Consider the following 23,403-nt stretch of genomic DNA (forward strand, 5'->3'; position numbering starts at 1 on the left):
AAAGATTACAATGAAAATGGGTTGCCCTGAAAAGGGTTTTGGGCGCGGATTTTGACCGAAGTTCGTATTTTGACAGAACTTCATGCGAGACGTCACTATCCAAAATTTCACCCCCCCCCCTCTCTCTCTCTCTCTCTCTCTCTCTCTCAAATAAAAGAAATTTAGGAGGGGAGCTAAAAACTCCATCGCATATTTTTCCAAAACTTTTGAAAATCTTTACACCCGGTTTAGGTTGAATTACTACGTAAAATATCCTCTTAGTTCTCTCTATAAAATATTGAAAACATTTCGGAATTGAATAATGGTATAAAAATAAATGTGAAACTTGGCAGGTTCCCGTTTTTTTTTTATTTTTATCAAATTCGGATTCGTTATTCTGCATTCAATCTTCGTGAAAGTAGTGTTATTCGCATGGCGAGGAAAAGTTTACATAAGGAGTCACACTATTTCCAATTGTCATGCAATTGATGGCTTTTCCTGCCCTCATAAGGCGAATATAACGTCGCCATAAGGGTATATCTCAATATTTGCATGAGTCCCAGAGAGCATGGATTTCCATGTAAAGCAGAGCTCACGTGGAAATAATTGAGATACGCCCTTACGTCAAAGGGGCGACGATAATTGGGTGCGTCAAGTAGCAAAAGTCCCGAAATAGTATGCTTCCAGGCCTTAGTCCGCTCCTTTTGTTAGTCCCAGTCTAAAGAGCGAAGGCAAAACAGTAAGTAACTCCTACCTTGCTCTCAGAGCCTTGAATTTTGCAGCGAATATTACGTTAATTTAAATGGGGAGGAAACAAGCCGTGCAAAAAGGATGCGTAATAAGTGCTGTTAAATGTGAATTCTTACGTTATTTTCCATTATAAAGCACACGTGGAGAACAGGGAAAGTAAAACCGCTCAAAATGAGTAGGGTGGGAGGAGGACCATCTGGTTGCTTGTAAGCCTGTAAATACTTACCAGGGTATTTGTCCGGAATAGATACCCGGGTATATTTTACAACACTGATCCCAATACACAATCGCATTTTGGCTATCCAGTTTGACTCAAGCTGTCACATCAACGTAAAGCATCTTCACTTGACTTGACAAGCACATGAGTTGCAATCGAAGTGAAGATAACGAGATATGATATGATAGATGTCAGCACTCTTGTCTTTTACGTCCTCTTGGTCTTAGTTGCTTCCATGCTCTAGTTTCGAGTTTGCAACGCGAGCTCCGAGGTTGATCGGATTCCATCCAGTTTTGCTAACTCTCTCAGAATCCGAATAACTGCGCGGAAGCTGTGCTTATCAATGTGAATTCTCCTTTATCTTTGTTCTGTATCTTTGTAAGTACCTCTCTGACTTATCATTTCCAAAGGCCAAACATGAAAAAACAAATATTGAGAATTCAAAAGTGCAAAATGTTTCGATGCCCACATCGTGTTTTTTGTTATAGCTGGAGGTAATGGAGTCCTTACCTGTCGCACGGGCCATTGGTCCAATGGGCAGTTTTTCGAAAAACACGATGGTGGCCCTAATTTTTACTTTACATTAACTTCCAAGCTACTTTTAGATCAACCATCTTCTATATACCTAAATAAAGTCGTTGGAAGTTTCACTGTAACGCTCATTACTGTAGTCCTACCGGACCGATTTCGACAAAGTTGATTCCGGTGAAAGCTCCTGGCGTTCTTACGCTCGCAAAACTGTCAAACTTCTAATTTTTTTACCCTCTACCGCCTGAGATTCTCCGAGAACCAAATCAATCCCCCCACCCACCTCCTTCCTCTAGTTCCCGAGAGTCGGCGTTGTAATGCCTAATGTAAGCGGTCTACCGGGGCGATTTTTACGATGTTTGGGCCGACTGGAAGTTTCAAACGTCTACATTCCCGCAAATACACGAAACTTTCCCGCATACCAAATCTGTATAAAACGGAGGAAATTGCAAATTCACCTCTCCATTCTAAACATACGATCGATTGAGTCACGACCCTCGCTGCATCCACGGTTGAACTCCGACGCTGTCCTGATGAGACTGTATCCGCAATTATCCCGTCAAAGCAGGGCGGGGCAATGATATTGGGTAGTCCTCGGTCCTCTTAGTTGTTAAAGTCCACATTCCAACAGTTGAGGTATCCGATGCGTTGCTGAGCTCAGCGAAAGTGTTGTTGAACGTTTTTTGAAGTTATCTGATGACTTAAGTACCTTTATAGGGAGAGTATGGTATGGATCGCCGTTTGAACGAGTATGGCCACTGGGCCCCATGAAAGGGCGTAGGTCAAAAAATGGCGGCGTTTTGTTTTGGTTTATGCGGATGAGAGGAGGGTCACTGCCAACTTTTGACGGTTATCACCAACCGCACTTGCTGCCAACCTTATTACATCTGAAATTATTTATCTTGAAAATTGCTCACGATTAGCCGTAAAACTATGTAAATACGTGGAATAGAGCATTTGAGTGCAGTTCTCGTTTCGATATGCAAATACATTTGAAATACATTTTGAATCATTTTTTATCTATATTTACTTACAGATTCCGCCATTTTTGGATCCTAGAAGGCTCCACTCAGCCTAAGAGAACTGATTCAATCAGAGTTGGTAACCTAAGTGGTCATACTCTCCCTGTTAAGGTATTCTACCGATGACCTGTCATTTTGTAAACAGAAGCTGCCATCTTGTCAGCGAAATCGATCAGCGCTCAGCAATGGTCCGAGGCCCGCGGCGTCGCTGATCAATTTCTCTGACAAGATGGCGGCTTTTGTTTACTAACAAGTTTACGTCATCGCTGGCGAAAATGGCGGACCGACATCATTTCGCTGACTTTAATTATTAAGTTCAATAATGCATATTTTTTCTATCTCGCCAAGCCAGGGACGACTCCTACAGGACCGTTGTGTGTAGCCCGTTGCCGCATAACCTTGCGTAGGAGCCTCGTTAACTCAGAGGATCCTTCCTCCCGAACCTCCACCCATCCATCGCTCCAATAGTGAGATTAAGCCTATAATTGAAAAAAAAAACCGCCCTTAGGGCGGCTGAATTGTTGAAAAATTAGTAAATTTTTGACGTTTTCCGACCCCTTTCGTCGAGGATGGGCGTGCTTGTAAATAGGTACCGCAGAGTTAAAAAACTGATTAATGGAAGATGTCTGTGATTCCACGGATTTTTTGTGAGGTCCAATATCGGACAATAGCAGTCAATTGCGATGATCCTACGCGAGGTTGCAGCACTAGTAACGGCTCACGGATTTTTAAATTGGCTCTTACGGGAGTCAAGTCCTATAGAAATCGTCCCTGCCCAAGCCCAGCTATGTTTTTGAGCACTCTAAAAAGATTTTGGCAGTGCAACCGACACAGGGGTTGATATCCAGGCGTCGATTTAATGCACTCATCGTATCTTTATCCGAATTCTTGTTCAAATAGTTTGCAAAAAAGCCGGAAAGGCCTTACCGAAGGCTAACTTTTGTTTTTATAAGTGGTTTGTCCTCCCCTCGCCCCTAGAACTGCCACAGAATATATAGGCTATGAAGCCTATTTATTCTGTGGAACTGCCACCTCGTCACCTCAAGTGCATAGAAAAACTTGGGGAAAAGACGAGAAGCGTGTGTTTTCAAAACTTAACTACTTATTTCCTCTAAATCGTCTGAAAATAGGTCTGTTCAATTTTTGGAAATAATTGCGCTTCAATCCATGCTTCTGGAAATCAATTTCTCCTAAACTCATGTACTCGGAAAGAAATTGCTGTTGAATTAAATTATTTTATCTTATTCCCCATCTTCACGGCATGGAGTAATTAGGCTCGCACAGCGAGCTGTATTCTGTAAGGCATTTTGCAGAGCGCAAACAAAGACATTTTTGCATGCTACTTAGGCCGGCTGGAATTTAAACTGCGTGAAATATGTTACTCATAATAATAGCCTTTTGTAATTATTTTGCCCTTTTCAGATCATCCATTTCTATGTTTCAGGTAGTGAAAGTCCTTCGTTCAACTTCATGGAGCATCACGATTTGCCTAACGAAATCTCTGCTCCGTATGAGGTCCCTCAATTCCCCATCGAGCAAATTGAAAAGAAACTTCAGATCCAGCGACAGCTCAATGCCTCGTAAGTGAATAAGTCACACATATATCTAATCCGCTTTCCAAGTGCTCTCCAACACCCTGCGAGATCCAGCAGTCACTGTGCCCTTTCCTACCAAAGCCCCCTAGGGAGTTAGCACTCCCTTACCTATTCCTTAAATATCCCCTGTCACCATCATATGACCGCGCGTTCTTTTCGTCTCCTCCTAGCAGGAACTTAATCAAGCTTTTTTCTGGCAGCCTTTCCTCCTTGGGGAACATGATCATTCTAGCCTTGCCGTTTAATGAGTCGTTGAAAATGACATCAAGTACGATGTCATTCTCAACTATTGATTCTATTTTCTTCAACTTCAACTTTAGATCTCTCGAAAGTAGCAGATCACAGAGGATTTTATTCATAATCACTGTAGGTACCCTTTCTCCTCAGGGTGAGAAGCTAACCCAATCCAATTGTCTATTCGCACGAACCGTGAGTCGGGGAGAGGCCACCTCTCGCCTAAAAGAATGAGATTGCCACTGAACCCTCGGTTGGAATCGTCAATCTTGATTCCTTTCAGAGCAAAAGCCGCAGTCCGCATATTGAGAGTAGTTTTAAAAAGAAAGTATGGCCACAAAGTATCATTGGAGACCCTTAGGATCAAAGAGAAAGGTAGCAGGTAAAAAGGACCAGTCGAAAATGTTCTATCGTACAAATGTCCAGTTAATTATGCCCATGTCAATATCTCCGGTAAACAATATGGCCACTATGAGCATAGGTCCACGTTACAAATGTTCAGCATCATCCGTCAGCAGCCAATGTCCGATGGTAAAAATTAAATGCTACGTCCGATGTACTCGTAATCAACTTAGAACTGAACAATTACTTTGAATTTCTCAAGTTTTTACCTTCTAAGTCCTTCACAAGATTCATTTACCTACTAAATCAAGCTTCTAATTTTAAGTTTCTCAATTTTTAAAAACATAAATAACCACTTTGTTGTAATTTTTTTCTATTTTTGTATTACACTTAAAGTAAATTGTATAAATTTCCCTCGGGAAGCTTACATTGACAACGGGTATCTTTAACAGTTTTTCCACCGTGTCGCGTCTTCTTCGTAGGTCATGTTGTATGGTTTCCGCTCTTCGTTGATCAGTCAGGTGTCGACGGCTGATCAGGTGCTCTAATCTCTTTCTTGAATGATGAGAATTAATTGCCGCTCGCTCAAAGCCATTTGCCTTAGGAGCGAAAATTACATCAATTTCCTCTGATAAGTTTATTAATCTCTATTGCAGGTATATATCTATTATAATCGTATTATACATGTAGTTCCTGATATTTTCTCTTTACTAGTAGCAGTAGTATTCTACCAGGCTCACCGGTAAGGCGCCCCCGATGAGAGTTCCAAAGGAAGGTGGAGGTTAGGAAAGCCAGAAGAAGTTTGCAAAGAGCGGAGAAGAAAGAGAGAACGAAGGAAAAATGTTAGTGGAAGAAATTGAAGGAGGAATATATTAGAACGATGACTGAAGCACCTCAATTTCTCAGCCATTTATGCACGAAATTCCTTGAAAATTTCAAGATCTTATCTGTAATGTGTCCCGAACATATTGGTTACCTTCAAAGATCGTCCTGACGATCTTGCCAACGATCTTTGAAAGGCAACAGTCAACAGTTCCATCGATGAGCCTCTTTGAAGCCCCTAGTTTGTGCGTGGGCTAGACGTATACTGGCGGGAAGCAGTGCAGTGCTCTCCGGCTGCACCCTTATTCTATCGGCCCATTAGCTCGGCTAATAGGCCGATGTACATTTACGTCACCACAGACATGACTTAATTTGAAGGTGGCTTTCTCGTCCCAACGGTCTGTTTTTCCCTACGCTCGGCGCAGGCGAGGTGGGTCATCAGTCGAACGAACGCGGCGCTTGTGAACGGCCGTGTGTCGGAAAAGGCTTCGCGGGCGCCCAGAGCATCGTGTCTCACCACTTTGCCTAACGCACGTCGCACAGCTCTTGTCATGCCCCCGCTGCCGCTTTGCGTCTCAGAATTAGTCTCAGACTTGCCATTTTGGAGCCTCAATCGTTCGGATATGTTCGGCTGCGCTCAGGATTCCAAGAAATGGGTCCTGAAGAACATCCAGTTCACGAGGTACTCTAAATTTCCAACGCAGTGTGCTAGAGGTGGAAAGTGTTCCGAGTTTCACAAGAACCGTGCCCGGAAAGCCGGAAGATGCGGTGTCAGCTAAATTTTATTATTCGGTGTTTTTTATTTTTGGATGGCTTGGGCACAACAAGCTTTTGAAGTTGAGCATTCCGTGTGCCATTTTCGAGAAAAGCAAGGTTGTAAAATGAATGTTTCATCAATTCTATCCGTATTATATTGTTAGATTGTTATCACACAGAAATGAAAAAAAATGTCAGTAAGCAGTAATGTAGTAGTCGTATTTAGTAATGTAAGGGGATAATGGCGATAGTGCCGGTTTCCGCGCCGCGCGCTGGCCAAAAAGACGGAGCCTCCAGCGTTGGTCGCGTCAACTGCTTCGGACCAACAGAGCTGCAGGATCTCATATGTGATTGAAATGGTGGTGTGAATATCAAAAAATTCACTCTTCAGCCTCGCTTCTCTCGAAATAAGCACCATAAAGAACTTAATTCTAATAACTCACTTTGCTCTATATGTGACGAAGAACATCCAACCAAATAGTAAAGCAATTTAATCGCCGCCTAATTTTTGATTTATCATGCTGGGTCATTTCGTCTTACTTTGTAGAAGATATGATCCAATATTTTCAATGTTGAAAATAAGTGTTCTCCTGCTGTGAGTTTAACTGCTGCGAGAAACGCATTGCTGCGCTTCTAAAAGCTCAAAGATTTTTTTCAGTAAAAAATACTTCTTCAGTAAAAAAGACTTTTAAGACTTCAATAAGTCTTAAAAAGAACGTTTCTTATTGGCCTGAATCTTATGACGTCATTTGAGGCGAAGACATGGTTTCAACCACTTTCCATCCAATGCAACATGGCCGCCATACAACTCAAATCATGAACGAACACTTTCATTCAAAAATAAAAAAGATGAAAATATTTGCTGCGAACAAGGATAATATTACAAGTACGGTCAGATTACATGACATCTCGTTCAGTGTTCTCCCTTCCCCGGGCGCCATGCGTCAAATGCGCCTAAAAATCGGGCCTTGGCGCCTAAAAATTGGGGGGTTTGGCCATCGTGGCGCCTAAAAAATTTGACAGATAGAACTCGCAATCAGGAAGCAGCAGCGGTATAGCGATGAAGCGCTCTCTATCCGCACCGTTCGCAGCGCCGCCCGAGAGCTTTAGATTCGCCATGACCCGTATGAAATTAATTTGTCTCCTAAAAAATAGTAGATGGCTCCTAAAAATTTGGCTTCCCCGCCGAGGTGGCGTCTAAAATTTTAGGGGGAAGGCAGAACACTGATCTCGTTGCAGTTGCCCTGAAAGTAAATAAACAAATACGAATGAAAGGATGTAGGCACGGGGATTGATTCTGTTTGTGACGACACGAAATCGTCGGCGCAATATTTTTTCTGTTAATAACGGGCTTCGATCTTCTGCAAGTTTGAAAGTCTTTTTCTCGGCCAAAATTCAATGATTTTGCAAACAGACCAATGCAGGCATTCTCATCTTTTCCGTACCTACTTTCCGAAAACGAAGTTTAAAAAAATTGTGTAACCGCCTCATTATGCTTTCGACTTATAATTTGTACTAAATTGATCCTTCTCCTGCTGTGATGAGCCAATGCGTTCATTGTCAGTTCCTGCATGGTACTGCCCTCATAACGGTTTAAGTCCATATTTAGTAGGTATTTTCTGTGCAGTCAATGAACCGCGGTGAGTCAAAGTCGAATGAACAGTTCCTCGTCAATCTCGCAGAAAGGAAATAAGAATTGATAAAAAATATTGATAAAAATAAAAAATAAACGTAAATGGGAACAATCATCTCACCCTTTCATTCACTGCCAAGGGTGATAAGCTATTGATAAAAGATATCCTTCGATGTTTGTAGGGCTGCGCAGGAAGGTAATCCCGTTCCCGAAGCCCTAAAAATTGGCGAGATGCTGTTATGCCGTCACTTTTACACTCTTGTATAGACGATTCTTACTTAAAAATGAACCGCGCTCTATAAAACCTACCAGCGAATATCCCTCTCGACATCAATAGAAGGAAAATAGATCCAGAAGAACAATAAAAATTATGGGCCAAGGGGCGCCTCCTGGCCGCTACGGTTCCCTACTTTGCGAGGTACTTCGCGCCTTTTATGTGCACGTTTTAATAGAAAACTTGTATTTATCATGTTGATGAAATTAAATAAATCAAGTAAATAGAACACAACAATACTATACATGGTGGGAATACTCAAAAAAGAAAAGGTGTAAAATTAACAAAACGCAGTAGTGTATCAGTGTAGGTATTTTTTTCAGAAAATTCATTAAAAACAACTATAATTGACAGTGAAAGCAAAAGGATACTTGGGAAAGTAAGAAGTTTTTGAAGGGACCGGTAAAGAGTGAGAAAACAAGGTGGTACAAAAGAACGTATGGGATATTCAAGTCGCAAAGTTGCAGAGAAAACTGGCCTGGTGTTCGTATATGGTCGGAAAAGAAAGTAGCGGAAAGGCGGAAGGGAAAAAATCTTTATTTTGAAGAAAACATATCAGATTCGTCTTTCTCGTCTTAAAAAACCTCCGGATACCGAGTTTCAGATAAATTCATCGGAATAAGCTGAATTGCTAAATGCCCGCCATTTTGAAAAAGCTTCAATGAACTCGAAAAATAAGACCAGTTTTGTTTTTTCCATCCCCAAATATCCTACAGCGGCACACTTGCCATTTTTTCGCCATTTTGAAAAAATATAGCTTTTTTGAAAAAATCTCCTCAGATTCGTTTTTCTCGTCTCGAAAAACCTGCGGATACCTACTGAGTTTCAGATAAAACCATCAACAAATAATAGCTTAAATGCCAGTCTCCCTTCTTTCTTTTTTGCAAGATGGCGACTCACGGATTAGACAGTTTTTTTTTTTCCTCTTTTGGACGAGGTATCACAAGAGGGGTAATTGCCATGTGAAAAAAATAAGTCGGGGGGCGCCCCTCCCCCCTCCCAAATTTTTTGATATGCCTGAAAGTAGCTCTCTTTGACCTAGGAACTTTCCCCAGTTTCGTCCCAAAAGCTCCAGTAGGGAAAATATTAGAAGAGGGGGGGGGGGGATACGGCGACTTTTGAAACACCCTGTATGTATGTCTATGTATGGTTGGTTGGTAGATACGTTTATTTGGTGCTTTTAACATCTGAGCCATTAACACCTTAGAGGAGAGATCAAAATAGTGTTATGGTTGGTTGGTAGATAAGTTTATTTGGTGCTTTTAACAGGGTGTTCGAAAAGTCCCCTCCCCCCCTCTAACTTTTGACCTAATTGAGGTAGAGATTTGAAACTTAGAGGGTGTTCCTAGATCAAAGGGAGCTACTTTTTGACCCCCCCAAAATTTTGGGGGGGGTTACGGACCCTAACTTTTAATTTTCAAATGGGAAGACCCCCTTTGTGATACCTCGTTCGAAAGAGCATAAAAAAAGAAAATTTTTCGCGCAAACCCGAAGTCATTATCTCAAATCGTTTCAAAATGGCGGCCGGTCAAAGTTCCAAATGGCCGAAAATTGGCACCTGTGCTATTTGCACATGGATTTGCTCGAAACTCGGTATCTGAGGGTATTTTGGCACGAGAAAAACGAATTTGACGTTAGATTTTCAAAAAAACCCTAATTTTTCAAAATGGCCGCCGGTTTAGGCTCAAAGTGGCCGAAAATTTGACAAACTCGAGTTTTTTGCCAATGGATTCACCTGAAATTCGGTATCTGGGGGTAGTTTGACCCGAGAATAACGAATTCGACGTTAGATTTTTAAACAAACCCTAATTTTTCAAAATGGCCGCCGATTAAAGTTCAAAATGGTCAACAATTGGCAACTATGACTTTTTGGCGATAGATTCGCCTGAAACTCGGTGTTTGAGGGTATCTGGGTGGGAGACAAACGAATTCGACGTTATTTCACCGAGTTTCAGGCGAATCTATCGGCAAAAAGTTGAGGTTGCCAATTGTTGACCATTTTGAACTTTAATCGGCGGCCATTTTGAAAATTAGGTTTTTTGAAAATCTAACGTCAAATTCGTTTTTCTCGTGCCAAAATACCCTCAGATACCGAGTTTCAAGCAAATCCATGTGCAAATAGCACAGGTGCCAATTTTCGGCCATTTGGAACTTTGACCGGTCGCCATTTTGAAACGATTTGAGATAATGACTTCGAGTTTGCGCGAAAAATTTTCTTTTTTTATGCTCTTTCGAACGAGGTATCACAAAGGGGGTCTTCCCATTTGAAAATTAAAAGTTAGGGTCCGTAACCCCCCCAAGGGGGCCCCCCAAAATTTTGGGGGGGTCAAAAAGTAGCTCCCTTTGATCTAGGAACACCCTCCAAGTTTCCAATCTCTACCTCAATTAGGTCAAAAGTTACAGGGGGGGAGGGGACTTTTCGAACACCCTGTATGAGCCATTAACACCTCAGAGGAGAGATCAAATTATGTAGGGGTGGTTGTGTGTATGTATGGTTGGTTGAGTTAGTTAGTTAGTAACATTTTAAGACATTCAGCGTCTCAGGCTGTTAACGTCTTTACAGATAATTTTAAAAATGGGAGTATATACGAAAATTTAGATTTTTAAATTAAGTTAGTTAGTATAATTTTAAGACCTTCAGCGTCTCAGGCTATTAACGTCTTTACAGATAAGAGAGGTGAAGAGTTTCAGGTTGATGTATGCATGGTTGGTTGATGGATGTATGTATGTATGTATGTATTTATGTATGTTTTTTGTCGTATGTACGTATTAAAATTATACTAACTAACTAACTAACTAACTAACTATGTATTTTAGCCAAAGTGAGATTTTTTTCAGTTCTCATAACTCTGTGCGCCAATGAATTTTTAAGTTCCTTGAAACCAAACTTTCAGGGTCTACAGTTTCCCAAAAATACTTTTAGATTTAATCGGAGTACTATAATCAGTTTTCGCACTGCAAAGGGCCAAAGTGGTGGGAGGTTTCTATAGCCCATGATATGATCAAAATGGAGCTCTTAAAGGGGGGTCACGCGACCCTCCATTGCCCCCCAGAGGTTGTTGGCCGGACAATCTTTGAGGGTCACTTGACCCCATGTGACGCCACTTTGAGAGCTCTACTTTGATCGTATGGAACGGGCTTATGAGACCCGATGTATTCAAGGGATGTTGTTTTGAGAGACTGGAAAATAGTCAAATTTTAAAGAACATGTTATTAAAATTTATATGAAATATTTTCTAGGGGGTATTTTTCCTGAGTGTTGTGAGGTACTTTAATACATTCTGAAGAGTGCATGTCAGGAATCCTATAATAATACAATATTCAGAGAAATACGATTAATTCGATTTATTCTAAGAGTGCTTTTCAAATGTTCTGCTGGGAATAGGTATTCTTATTCATGGTGTGTCTGCGGAGTTTTGTTTTATCGAAGTACTTTTTTGTTTCAGTGCAACCAGGGATTTAGAGGAGAAACGAAGTCATTTCGATGGATTGTCTCAAGCTGACGATACTGAGGGGCCATCTAAGTTTGATGAGCATGATTTTGTGCCTCATTTCCAAAGAGTTAACATAAGTGGGGAAGATACCAGTGGGGTAAGTGAGGCTTAATTTTTTTCTCCTGATAATTTCTATTTTAGTTCACCAACATGTTTTAAATACAGATCAAGGATATCACTGATTGAGGGTGCTACAGACCCTATTTGGTCGTCCGACCCAGCTTTTCAGGAGATACAAGGAACCGTATAAAAAGGAGAGGATGCTATGTTGTAATACTGTGTATTAAACTAATTATCTCTCCAAGAAAAGACCTAATTGAATCTAGAATACAACACTCTCAAAACTTGTGTCGTGTAAGATGGGAGTTGTTAAACTTTCCTTCTGTAAGTGATTGTGCTAACTATAGAGAGATCTAAAATTGATTGAGGGCGAACATTGCGTTTTTATCTGTAAAATAGTGTACTGCTGACAACAGCCAAAATAAAAAAAGAATGCCAACTTATCTTCTGGGAGCTCCTGATAGTTTAAGCTCCAATAAATTTTACATGTTCCTATCTTTGATATTTTCTCCTATGCACCATATACTATTTTTTTCCCTATAGGTGCCCCTAGAAGACTTGCAGCAAGCATCTGGTAAACTGATGGATGCTTTACATATCCGTGAATGTTACATGGCAATATCACATCAAAGCTTTCCATCAATGACTTCTAGGTTCCTCCGTTCTGTTAATGCTGGTGTTCCACAGCCTCTCATAAAAGTAATACATGAAGATAAGAGAACAGTGGAAGGTAATCCATTTTTATCCTTAAAATCTGATCTGATTTGAGCGATTTTCAAAAACTAGGCTGGCCCGATCATTTGTTGGGTAGGACATGCTTCCTACTCTTACACTCTCTGGAGATACTATAGTTCAAGAAAGTGGCCAAAAGCTCATGATGCAAAGTTGGCAGAATGAGCTTGTTTATTAACTCTTGATTCTGTCATTTTTTTGCATGGGGTGTTTTGTTGTAATAAAGAAATTTTTTGCTGAGATTACCAGATAAAAAGGACAATGTTTGAATTTCGATTCATTGTCTCGAAATTCACATTTCCACACATACTCTCTCACTTTCCTGGGTGAAATTGATACCTACTTTGTACATCATCATCATCATCATCGGGTCTGTCTTTATCTTTGGCCGGAGGCAAACGAAGAGCTCTAGCTTATGAAAAATGGCTCAAGAATCTAGATGAGCTTTTTGGAAAAGTCTCAAATTCACTCCTTACTTCATAATTTGCATAAGAAATTAGCGCTGTCAGGACTCTTCCATTAAATTCTTCACTCATTTTTTTACTTGGTAAAACTATTTACCACTACTATCAAAACTTATGAACATTTCTTTTCCTCCCGTAGTATATATTCATATTTTTCATTTTTAGTTCAATTCAGCCACTTTTCAACTCTTTCATCTCCTTATCTTCTTATTCTCCTTTGTATCAGAATGATGTGTATCACTATCACTGGATCAACAAGATAAGACAGATGTAAAACATCCACCCATCACAAGCCAAGTTTTAATCAAATGACTGCATACGTCATTACGACCATATAAGGACTTTAAAATCTAACTTCTTGGTCTTTTCCACTTTTTCAACCCTTATTGCACATTATGCGTTTCTGCTTCATTTCGCAATTTTATTCCAAGTTCTTTCTATTGTTTCTTCCAAATTTTAAAATATTAAACTCTTTGGACTGTTTGTTCAATCCGTTTCTTCTTCGTTCTTCCAGCTCTCCTGCATTCACTCAAAAACTTTCCAGCTATTTTATCTCACAACTTCTACCTCCTTAATTTTTCGATCTCGACCCCTAACAAGCACATTTTTGAGCTTTGTGCTTCAAAAAGCCCAGTGCGGCATAGTCATAATTTGGAAGGGATGAGTCACCCCAGCTGAACAGCAAAAAACTTGAAATGGCCGCCGTCATGTTTTGGCATTTTTAATTGAAAACAAACAAAGTAACAAATTATATTTATACAACATCTCAACTTTCCTGCTTCACTAGTTACGTTCAATTAAAGGAAGTGTTTTTTTGTAATTTGTTTTCATTCAAGAAACTGTGTCACGTGATGGCAACCAGTTTAAGTTTTGCATCAAGCCATGAAACTGGAGTGACTCATCAGGATGAAATAATGTATTTGCTGCATGAAGCAGGAAGCACAAAAATTCGTAAATTTCCTAAATAGATTGTAAAGTTGGCAGTGAATTTCAGACCTTCAAATCTGTGATGAGTTCATTTTGATGTCAGAGCCACTTACTATAAAAGATAGTACTTTTTTTTTGCTGCAGCACAAGCTTGTAACTGACCCATCGCTTCAGTATGAGTGTTTTACGGTTGCACTGGAAGGATTTTCAATTAAACCAATCCTTGAAAAGGCTCCCAGTTTTGTGATACAGTTAACCACTTGACAAGGTGCGAATTTAAGCATTATAACATATGTTTTCTCATCATAATTTCATTTTAGTAGAGCAAGAAACGTGCAAATGCAATCATTAAAAGTAAAGCCTAACCAAGGTATCAAAATTTTTCAATGCATTAATTCAAACTTCCTGCTCATAGAAAAAACAACAATCTTCTTGAGTCAAATCACACACTGAACTTCACCATTGCAGTCTTCATAGTATGAAAATTCGACAACCTCACTATCAGCCCTTCTGCTCAGCTATTACATGTCGTTTACACTTTGAACATCGCATGGGTGGAGAAAGGACATTCCATATTGAGAAACCTGCCAAAACTGTCGTAGTGTAAAACTTGATTTAAGTAGACTTTTGTTTTTCATTTAAGTAGGAAATTGGAATTTTTTGTAACCAATGCCAAATAAAATCGTTAATATCTTAGTCGGGAGTTACAGATATTTTAGGTCATTTTTGTCGTGCAAATCGTGTTCTACTCGAAATTTTAAAGAGTTAACCTATCAGAATGCTTAAAAGACCCTGTATAACACTCCTTATGGGAAAATGCACCACGATCGATTTTTTTTTTTTTTTATTGCATTCAATTCATTTCAAGATACTGGTCAAAAGTCATCATTGCAGATTGCTCCAACTTTCTACGATACACCATTGTAGCACAATATGCCCGGAACGTTTCAATTATTCTACGATAAAGAGTCAGAAAGATTCCTCATATCAGCATTTGAGTGAACGGTCTGCTGTGTGTCAACAAGAAAATCAGGGGAACTCCAGCACCGAGCAGCAGTCTTATCTCGAATTCTGCACACCTTTTTGCTTGTCCGTCCTAATCAGATTCGTGAGGAGCATAAGAACAGGAAAGTCGGAGAAAAACAGTGAACGTCAAACGGACGAGAGTGGGAGGGAGATAGCCCCAGAGTAGGCAGGAATAGATAAGAAGATAGACACTTGCTACATTTTTCCTTATTCACATCAGACCTGTTTTCAAATGCCTCGTTCTTTTTGACTCTTTATCGCCGAATAATTGAAAGCGTTCTGGGTGTATAGTGCAAAAATGGTGCATCGTAGAAAGTTGGTGCAATGATCATTTTTGATCAGCATCTTGAGATGAATTGAATGCAATATAAAAATTAAAAATCGATTGTGGTGCACTTTCCCATAAGGAGTGTGCGGGGTCCATTTTACCTTGTTTAGTAGTCCATCTAAAGTTGCAACCGACACACACTCATATTTAACATAATTTACTAACATGGTAAGCGATAAGTGAAGCTACTATCATTTGTAATGCACTCTTCATATTTGGGTACTTGACCTCAAACTTCACAAATTTGCTTATTCTAGCAGAGATTTGTCATTTTGCTTTCTTTTTTTCAGAAGATTTAAGTAATGTTTCCGTTTCTGAAAGTAAGTGGGCATGAATGGGTGTGCATGTAGTTTGCGCTCACCAATGTGACTATGAAACCTGGAATTTTTCAATAACCTTTCCACTCTTACTAATTATTTTTATTGGTGATGCTCTATGGATAATCAAAAATGAGATTTGCTGTGCGTTTTGCTGTGCTGGACCGTACTCCAACCCTTCTCCCTCTCATACCTGTTGTCCCAACCCCGACTTCCAATTTACTGGTTTAAAAGGAGTTGTGTCTGCCACAAATTCTCACACAAGTACGAATTTTATTTTTGCAACACGAAAAGAGTCATTTCGCCTTCTGTGTAAAAAAAAAAGTAAATTTATTTTTTTAAAATTTCCCTTTTCTAGAAAATTTTCTGGAAATTTGTCTTGTAAATTTTGGTGACTTTTATTCTAATCTGGAAGAGTTTATCAATCCATACATGTAGGAAAATAAATGAGGTTATCTAGTTACATAGTTTTTATCTAAAGGGGATTGTTGAATATGCAGGGGGGGTGTTGGAAGAAATCCTTAGGGGCCAGGAATGGGGACTCATCAAACAAAACGCCTCCCAGTTGGTATCATCAGTTGTAAAAATCTTAGTTCTCTCGTAACATGTTTTGGTGTAAATACCTATCTGCAGCTCTCAATATGAAATAGTTGTCTTATTGGAAGTGTCTTCTGAGTAACTGACAATGAGTACTTTGTGAAGGAAAAAAAATGTCAGGACGTTGTGTGAACTCGAACAGAGAAAGATTCAGATCTATGTCAGGAAGGTGTTGATTGACCTGTATTTATTGATTCCTTCCCTCAGTAACAGAGGCATTAGAGAATGCCTGGTTCAATGAAAAATTTCCCAAGTGAAGTCACATCTGAATCAGTTAATTTCCATTCGCATGAATAACCTAGCCTGGTTGTCACATTTATTGCAAGAAACCTTTGTTGTCGTTTTTCAAACAATTTTTAATGTATCCTGACAAGTAACACTGATAGGACATGTATCCTTCAATTCCAAGCAATGAAGTTCAGATCTATGTTACTAACAAGTAGAATTTTCCTGTTAGCGCATGCTTAGTCCAACTGACATATGGTTGCATGTGATGCAAACCTAAACAGTAGTACGCATCTTCCTCTCTGATGAGCTGTGAAGCAAATAACATCATTATCATGGGTTCAATCAACTAACCACAAACTGAATTCTGTAAAGTAACAAGACTTCTCTATTTTAAGGAGAAGTAGAAGCCAAAAGCTTAAAATGTGAATTAAAGTTTGAAGAATGATTTCAGTATGTCATGGCACAAAGCTAAGGGAGGTTAATGATCCAAGGGGAGAGTGAACAATTAAGGATTATTTCATTGGTCTAAAATTCAATGCTTGGATAGATAATTTTTGTCAGAAACATTTCAAGAAAATTACAAAAACTGGTCTTTGTTATTGAATATATGCTAAACCAGCAGTCTATCTAACATTTTGAATTGCTGGCTGTATGCTGGCAATTTTTGTAGGAAGCTTTATTCTCTCAGTTCAGTATATTTTTTAGGAAATAAACATTATCAATGTCTTGAAGATTGCCATGAAATTAGAATAACATATTTATCATGGATAGTCTGATGACTATGTAGGGGAACAGTAAATTCATTTTGTTCCCTTTGTTTCTTTTCCCATGAATGATCATTTCTCTAGTTCATGCACACTAAACGTATGTCTTCAATTCCAGATCATCCTGTGCACCCTCCATCTAGTAGCGGAAATCCGTGGGAATGTGATTTTCCAGGGAATAAAAATTATATAATCAAACCAGTGGATGGTGTTTTTCAAGTTTATAAGGACCAGCAGGCTTTTGAAATAAAAAAACCGAATTCATACCCATACCAAACTCTAGAGACATTTATTTCTGATATGAACAAATTGTGTATGTTGATAGCTGATGGACCCTTGTGAGTATCCTTAATTTTTCATGAAGTTAGCAAGAAATTAGTGAATTTGAATAAGTGCGTTGGTTTAGCAACTTCAGCCGGTGAAATTAGAGAGAGCGCCAACAACCTGCCAGGGGTGCAGAATCTTCCAAGCCTCACATTTTCACACGCCCACCAGTCGGCTTTCTACGTTTCTTATCAGTTTTCGACAAAATTTCCCACTAATCTGAAAAAAGATGATGCTTCTCTCCTATTTTCTTTCGATTTTTTACTTCTGGCCCGTTGAAATGTTCCCTCCTTCCACATTTTTGGGGCTTTTCCACATTTTCGTAGGTGCGTGAGCGAGCATTTTCTGCACTCCTGCAACCTGCAAGTGCCTTTTTCCTTAATTGGAATTTCTAGAAGTAGATTATGTCCTTAGTTTAGCAAAAGTCAGCATCATTTAGAGAAAATGACTTAAGGGAGGTTTTAATGAAAAGTTTGGGTATCGGAAAATGAAGAAATTATGGAAACCCTTGGCTTGAAGCTGGACTGACGCAACATTTGAGTCGAAGCCCTGAGTGCATCCATTCATTGGCTCGAGCTCCAAGCTAAAGCTATTGGAAACTTGACCTCTGCTCCTGGCTCCTGCTTGGCACAGTTCTGTACTCAGTGCACAGCCGAAATGTTCCTCTTACGCGGAATGGGAGCTAAAAGTGGACATTATGGGTGCATTTGTTGAGCTGCTGTTTGAAATTGGTGGAACAGTGTCCAATTTTTATAAATCAAAAAGATTACATCTATCTTTATGTCGGAATAATTCCAATAAATTAGCCATAAAACTTTAAAAAAAAAAAATTGAAATTTACAGAATTACGGCTGCTAAACGATGACAATAGAGCCTCATTTTAGCTCACAATTAGGGGTCCGAAAATTAGGATGTTTAAACTATCATCTTTACACAACTGCTGCACTTACAAGGGGAGCTTCCCAAGTGTAACCGGAATTTCGAGTTGAAATTTCGCATGAAGGTACTAGAGATGATTTTAGGGATGCCGTATTTTTTCATTTTTTCGAATGGGGTCGGGAAAGCCCTCAATAAAAGGGCTAAAGATGCGGAAAAAACGCGTGCGCTAGCGGCACAAGGTAAACATAGGTGATAGAGGCTCTGCATCCTTATCAGTACCGCATGGCCAAACGGTAGCGCGCTCGCCTCGCAGGCGGGAAGTCCTAGGATCGGATCCTGATTTCAGCTCGTAATTTTATTTTACTTTATGCTTGTTTATTTTTCACTTACTTTATTTTGCACCATTCGCTCAGCAAACCGACTTACGAGGTAGAACACGTAGTTACTGAAGATTTTTTACATATGCTGATAAAAACTCGAAGTTTCTCTTGGATTAAAACGTTATATATAATTGAATAAACAAAACACTCTAAAACTCACCAAATTTCGTTGCCCAGCTGAATTTCCGGAGTATCAGTCAGATACAGATACAGATTCGACTGATACTCCGGAAATTCAGCTTGGCAACGAAATTTGGTGAGTTTTAGAGTGTTTTGTTTATTCAATTATATATAACGTTTCAATCCAAGAGAAACTTCGAGTTTTTATCAGCATATGTAAAAAATCTTCAGTAACTACGTGTTCTACCTCGTAAGTCGGTTTGCTGAGCGAATGGTGCAAAATAAAGTAAGTGAAAAATAAACAAGCATAAAGTAAAATAAAATTACGAGCTGAAATCAGGATCCGATCCTAGGACTTCCCGCCTGCGAGGCGAGCGCGCTACCGTTTGGCCATGCGGTACTGATAAGGATGCAGAGCCTCTATCACCTATGTTTACCTTGTGCCGCTAGCGCACGCGTTTTTTCCGCATCTTTAGCCCTTTTTTTGAGGGCTTTCCCGACCCCATTCGAAAAAACGAAAAAATACGGCATCCCTAAAATCATCTCTAGTACCTTCATGCGAAATTTCAACTCGAAATTCCGGTTACACTTGGGAAGCTCCCCTTGTTAGTTTCTAAATTTGTCTAGTGGTCAATCTTCAAACCGATATTTTAAGAACTGACTCTCTTGCTCAACAATCTTTTTTATTTCATTAGTATTAATAAATTCATTTGTAGCTCTGAGGCAGTGAAACTCATTCTCCCATAATCATGGTGTCTATATCTATTTATAACCATGGTATCCATATGTATGTATTAATTCTTTTTTCTTCTCTTTTCATTTTTTTCTGCAGAAAATCTTTCTGTTACCGACGTTTGTGCTATCTCTCCTCCAAATTTCAACTTCATGTTTTGCTTAATGAGTTGAGAGAACTGGCTTCTCAGAAAGCTGTGCCTCACAGAGATTTTTACAATATTCGCAAGGTAAGCACTTGTCAAAAGAATTGTATTCAGAAACCTCTCCTATATTGTCTTGAAAAGAGAAAAAAGAAACCTGCCTTGTGAAATTCTTAATGTTTGTCATCAAGGAGCTTTTCAGACTTCCAAAATTGTTGGTGATTTCAGAATCAGCACCTTGCAAACGAACTTACCGTTTTCAAAGTAAGACTTCTTCTAGAAGGGACTTGCCACACAGAACTACCGTAATTCTTCTTAGTAGGCCGGTTGGTCGAAGGGCTGGTGTGATGGAAGATAAAGAGGGAAGATAAGAGAGAGAGGAAAAGAGTTAGAAAAGAGAAGGAAGATGAAAAGAAAAATATAAAATGGAGAAAAAACAAGAAAAATTAAGCATCACCAAAAATTGAAGAAACAAGAAAACCTATGAAAAACAAGAAGCACATAAAAGAAAATAGGGTGTCTACTGTACGGAGAAAGTACAGGTACACTAAAAAAGCTCGGATTTCAGAAGGTTGGTGTAGAAGTACAAAAACGTACGGATTTTCAGTGAGAAGGTACGGAAATTTGAGATTCTTGTCATAAACTCCACAAGTAGCTGTGGGAGTATGTGATTTCTTAACATAATCCATTTATTAAGTTCCCAGTTTGATTTCTCTTGTTTTTCGGTTTATTCCTTTGTCATTTCAGCATTCCAATTTCCCAACGGGAATACAGTTTAAAATGAGTGTAAAGTAAGGAAAAAGCAAGGATTTTTGAGAATTGTCAAAATGAAGAATTTTCGAGAAAGTACAGAGAAAGCAAGGAAAAGGTACTGAAAAAGCAAGAAATTTGAATGGCAGGGTACCAGGAGATACCCTTTAAAAGAGGTCGCAGGATGAAAATTGATAAAAACAAGGATTTCTTGGTATAGATTGTAAAATAATTTCAGCAAAGAAGCACTCAAATTAGTTTCCTCTTTTGGTGCTAAGACCATGTAGGTAAACCTTACTGATATCTGAGATAATATGTGACAAAATGATCATTTGGTCTTTGAATTAATGCAGATTGACCGTCCTATCCTCCTTATTAAAGGCGACTATTATCTTTTGCCCAAAAAATTGGCATTTTTTCGTGTAGTACCCTCTGCTGGATATTTGTAGAGACAATTATGATCCTACATATTTTTTTTTTTTCTTCTTTTAAACTTGCACCTCAAAATTGATGCAGGTATCAATTGTAATCATCATATGTGCAATTGTAGCAGGTTAAATATTAATTTACCAGACAAGTGCCAACATCTCAGGTTGAAAATTGTCAAAATATTTGAAAATAACTTCAGAGGGAAGTCTTTCAAATTAGTTACTCATTGTAATGCACAGACCAGGTAGAGAAACTACATGTGTACTATGGTCATCTGAGACAGTGACTAGCATGACTTCATCGATTGATGTATATTAACCGACGGAAAAAATTATTCAAGAATGAAAGAGGAATTATCTAAAGTCTTGCCTTTTTTTTGGTAAACTTGTGAGCTTTGTTATATCCCTGTGAAGAAGAGAAGGTTTCTGTTCAAAGAAAATTAGTTTATGAATTTGCAAGCAAGAATAACCTCCTCAGGTATTCTACTGTTTAACCTTAAAACATCCTCGGACATCTTTGTGTTAAATTTTTTTGGTTCGTTTTTAAGAATATTGTGGAAAGAAGTTATTTTCAAGAACAAAAATTTTATGAAGACTTTCACAAATGAGTGCATATAGGTTTAACATCTCAACAAATGTTTTTCTGATCATTTGCCCTCTCTCTTCAACAGGTGGATACTCATATCCATGCAGCCTCATGCATGAACCAAAAACATCTGCTACGATTTATCAAAAAAACATTGAAGAACCACAAGGATGAAGTAGTCACTTGTGGAAAGGAAGGCGAAATGACTCTAAGCCAAGTCTTTCAATCTATGAAATTAACATCTTACGATTTAACTGTTGATATGCTAGATGTCCATGCGGTAAGTTCTCTATGGTGTTTGTATTTTCTCTGTCAGTTCAGGCAGTCCAGGTGGAAATTTGAGTTCAGGTGGGAAAAAATTGTAAGCAAATTTCAACCAATGGGCAATGATCTGCCATTGTGAAGTGTAATTCCCGAAAAGTTTTCAACTCTTTGATGTGTCGAAAGCCATGAGAATAAAAAAAATTAATTTAAGAAACTCTGCGAAAAATTTTAAAAATTGTTAAAAATTTCAAAATTTTGACATTATAATTCCGTCAGCAGCTAATTGTAAATAACTTTCAGGATACCATAGGCGTGATGAGTCACCGGTCATCCTAGAATCAGGCTCAAATGGGGTTAATCAGTATGCCTTGCAGTATACTACATGAGCATGACTTTACTAATGATGAGAAAAATTGGAATTTTCCACCATTTTCGAGGATAGCAACTGAAAAAAAGCAAACTAAAAATTTCCAATTATTGAATAATAAAATTTGTATTTGTGTCAACTTTTGTTATATTTGCAATCTGTAGCATTTCATTAAAAATCTTTAGAGAACCCTGCAAAATCTAAGACGACCCATAAATGTCTGAAAAAACCCGATGACACACAAGCACCCGTAAGATGGCTTTAAACCGTTATCACTGAACAGTATCCTCAGAATTCGTAGAATTGGCAGAATTTTGCAAAAATCTTTTGAGGATTTCTGAAAACTATGATCATCTGTGAGCACTTCCAAAATTGTGAAAAACGGTGCAACAAAGATTCGGAACTGAATTTGTAAAATTGAACCAACCCTGCCCAACCCCACGGTGCGTTTTAAACAATTTTAATGCGGTCAACATACCATCCGCGATTTTTTTGCGGAAATGTCAACTAGAAGGCCTACTGATTGAGGAACAACAAACCGCGAAATCTGTGATGGGGCCGTTTTTGAGAAAATGCGATTTTTAGCTTTTTTGGCGGGAATTTCGGGTCAAGGCGCTGAAAAAGTCAAGTTAGGCTGTTTTTGTAGTTCGTAAATGCATATCCTATACATTTTGAGTCAATCAAGTGCCAGTAGATAGCTATTCCTGCATATTGCCCAAAATTCATATCCTTAAATCCACGACTTTTGGGTTTTTGGGGGGTTAGTCAAGGAGAAATCCGAAAAAAAGAGGGTTAACCCGGAACAAATTGCTTAACAAACTTTTCCTACGTAAACTTCTTCAGTAGGTCCTATTGAACAACATACCAAAAGTTTACCACGGTTCGCTCCCGGAACACCCCCCCAAATTGCCTAAATTTCAAAATGGCGGCCATAATAAGGCCTCTGGGAGTTCGATTTTTTTAAAAATACGCATACAGTGTCATGTGAGGTGTCAAATTCCTATGTAATTTTGGTCGTAGATTTCAAATATGAAGTAAAAAAAGTCCCTTGATCAAAAGGGGGTACCCCAAATCCAAGATGGCAGCCAATTTTGAAAGTCAAGAGGGTGGATTTTTAAAAAGTTCGCGTGATAAGGCAAGTGAGGTATCATTTCTTATGTAATTTTGGTCGTAGATTTCATTTATGAAGTCATAAAAGCCCTCAAGTCAAAGGGATTGCTCCAAATGCAAAGATGGCGGCCAGCTTTGAAAGGCAGGAGGGTGAATTTTTGAAATGTTTACGTGACATCCCTAGTAAAATAGAATCAACCTGACGTCAGGGTATGTTTCATAAACTACCCT

The 23,403-nt window shown here is 39.0% G+C and overlaps 2 protein-coding genes across 11 annotated transcripts in view; one reads left to right on the forward strand and one right to left on the reverse strand.

The window, feature by feature from the left end:
• The window catches only part of LOC109044091 (uncharacterized), a 29,794-nt gene extending 28,713 nt beyond the window's left edge, over positions 1-1,081 (reverse strand). The window contains exon 1 of one of the 4 annotated variants that reach the window (XM_019061602.2): positions 956-1,081. The gene's annotated coding sequence lies outside the window, so the exon portion shown is untranslated. Of the gene's footprint in view, positions 1-845 lie in introns of all 4 variants that reach the window. The other 3 variants (XM_072297472.1, XM_072297471.1, XM_072297470.1) reach the window with 3 other exon arrangements.
• AMPdeam (AMP deaminase) overlaps positions 1-23,403 on the forward strand; it is a 53,573-nt gene that overhangs the window by 11,059 nt on the left and 19,111 nt on the right. For 3 of the 7 annotated variants that reach the window (XM_019061593.2, XM_019061597.2, XM_019061594.2), the window contains exons 2-8: positions 3,941-4,076; positions 11,599-11,743; positions 12,250-12,436; positions 15,474-15,503; positions 17,208-17,427; positions 19,625-19,754; positions 21,517-21,711. In XM_019061593.2, coding sequence (XP_018917138.1) covers positions 3,941-4,076; positions 11,599-11,743; positions 12,250-12,436; positions 15,474-15,503; positions 17,208-17,427; positions 19,625-19,754; positions 21,517-21,711 — 1,043 coding nt within the window. Of the gene's footprint in view, positions 1-1,186; positions 1,325-3,940; positions 4,077-5,961; positions 6,172-11,598; positions 11,744-12,249; positions 12,437-15,473; positions 15,504-17,207; positions 17,428-19,624; positions 19,755-21,516; positions 21,712-23,403 lie in introns of those variants that run through there. The other 4 variants (XM_019061595.2, XM_019061598.2, XM_019061599.2 and 1 more) reach the window with 3 other exon arrangements.

Source organism: Bemisia tabaci, chromosome 2 (genome assembly GCF_918797505.1).
Source record: "Bemisia tabaci chromosome 2, PGI_BMITA_v3".
Taxonomy (NCBI): domain Eukaryota; kingdom Metazoa; phylum Arthropoda; class Insecta; order Hemiptera; family Aleyrodidae; genus Bemisia; species Bemisia tabaci.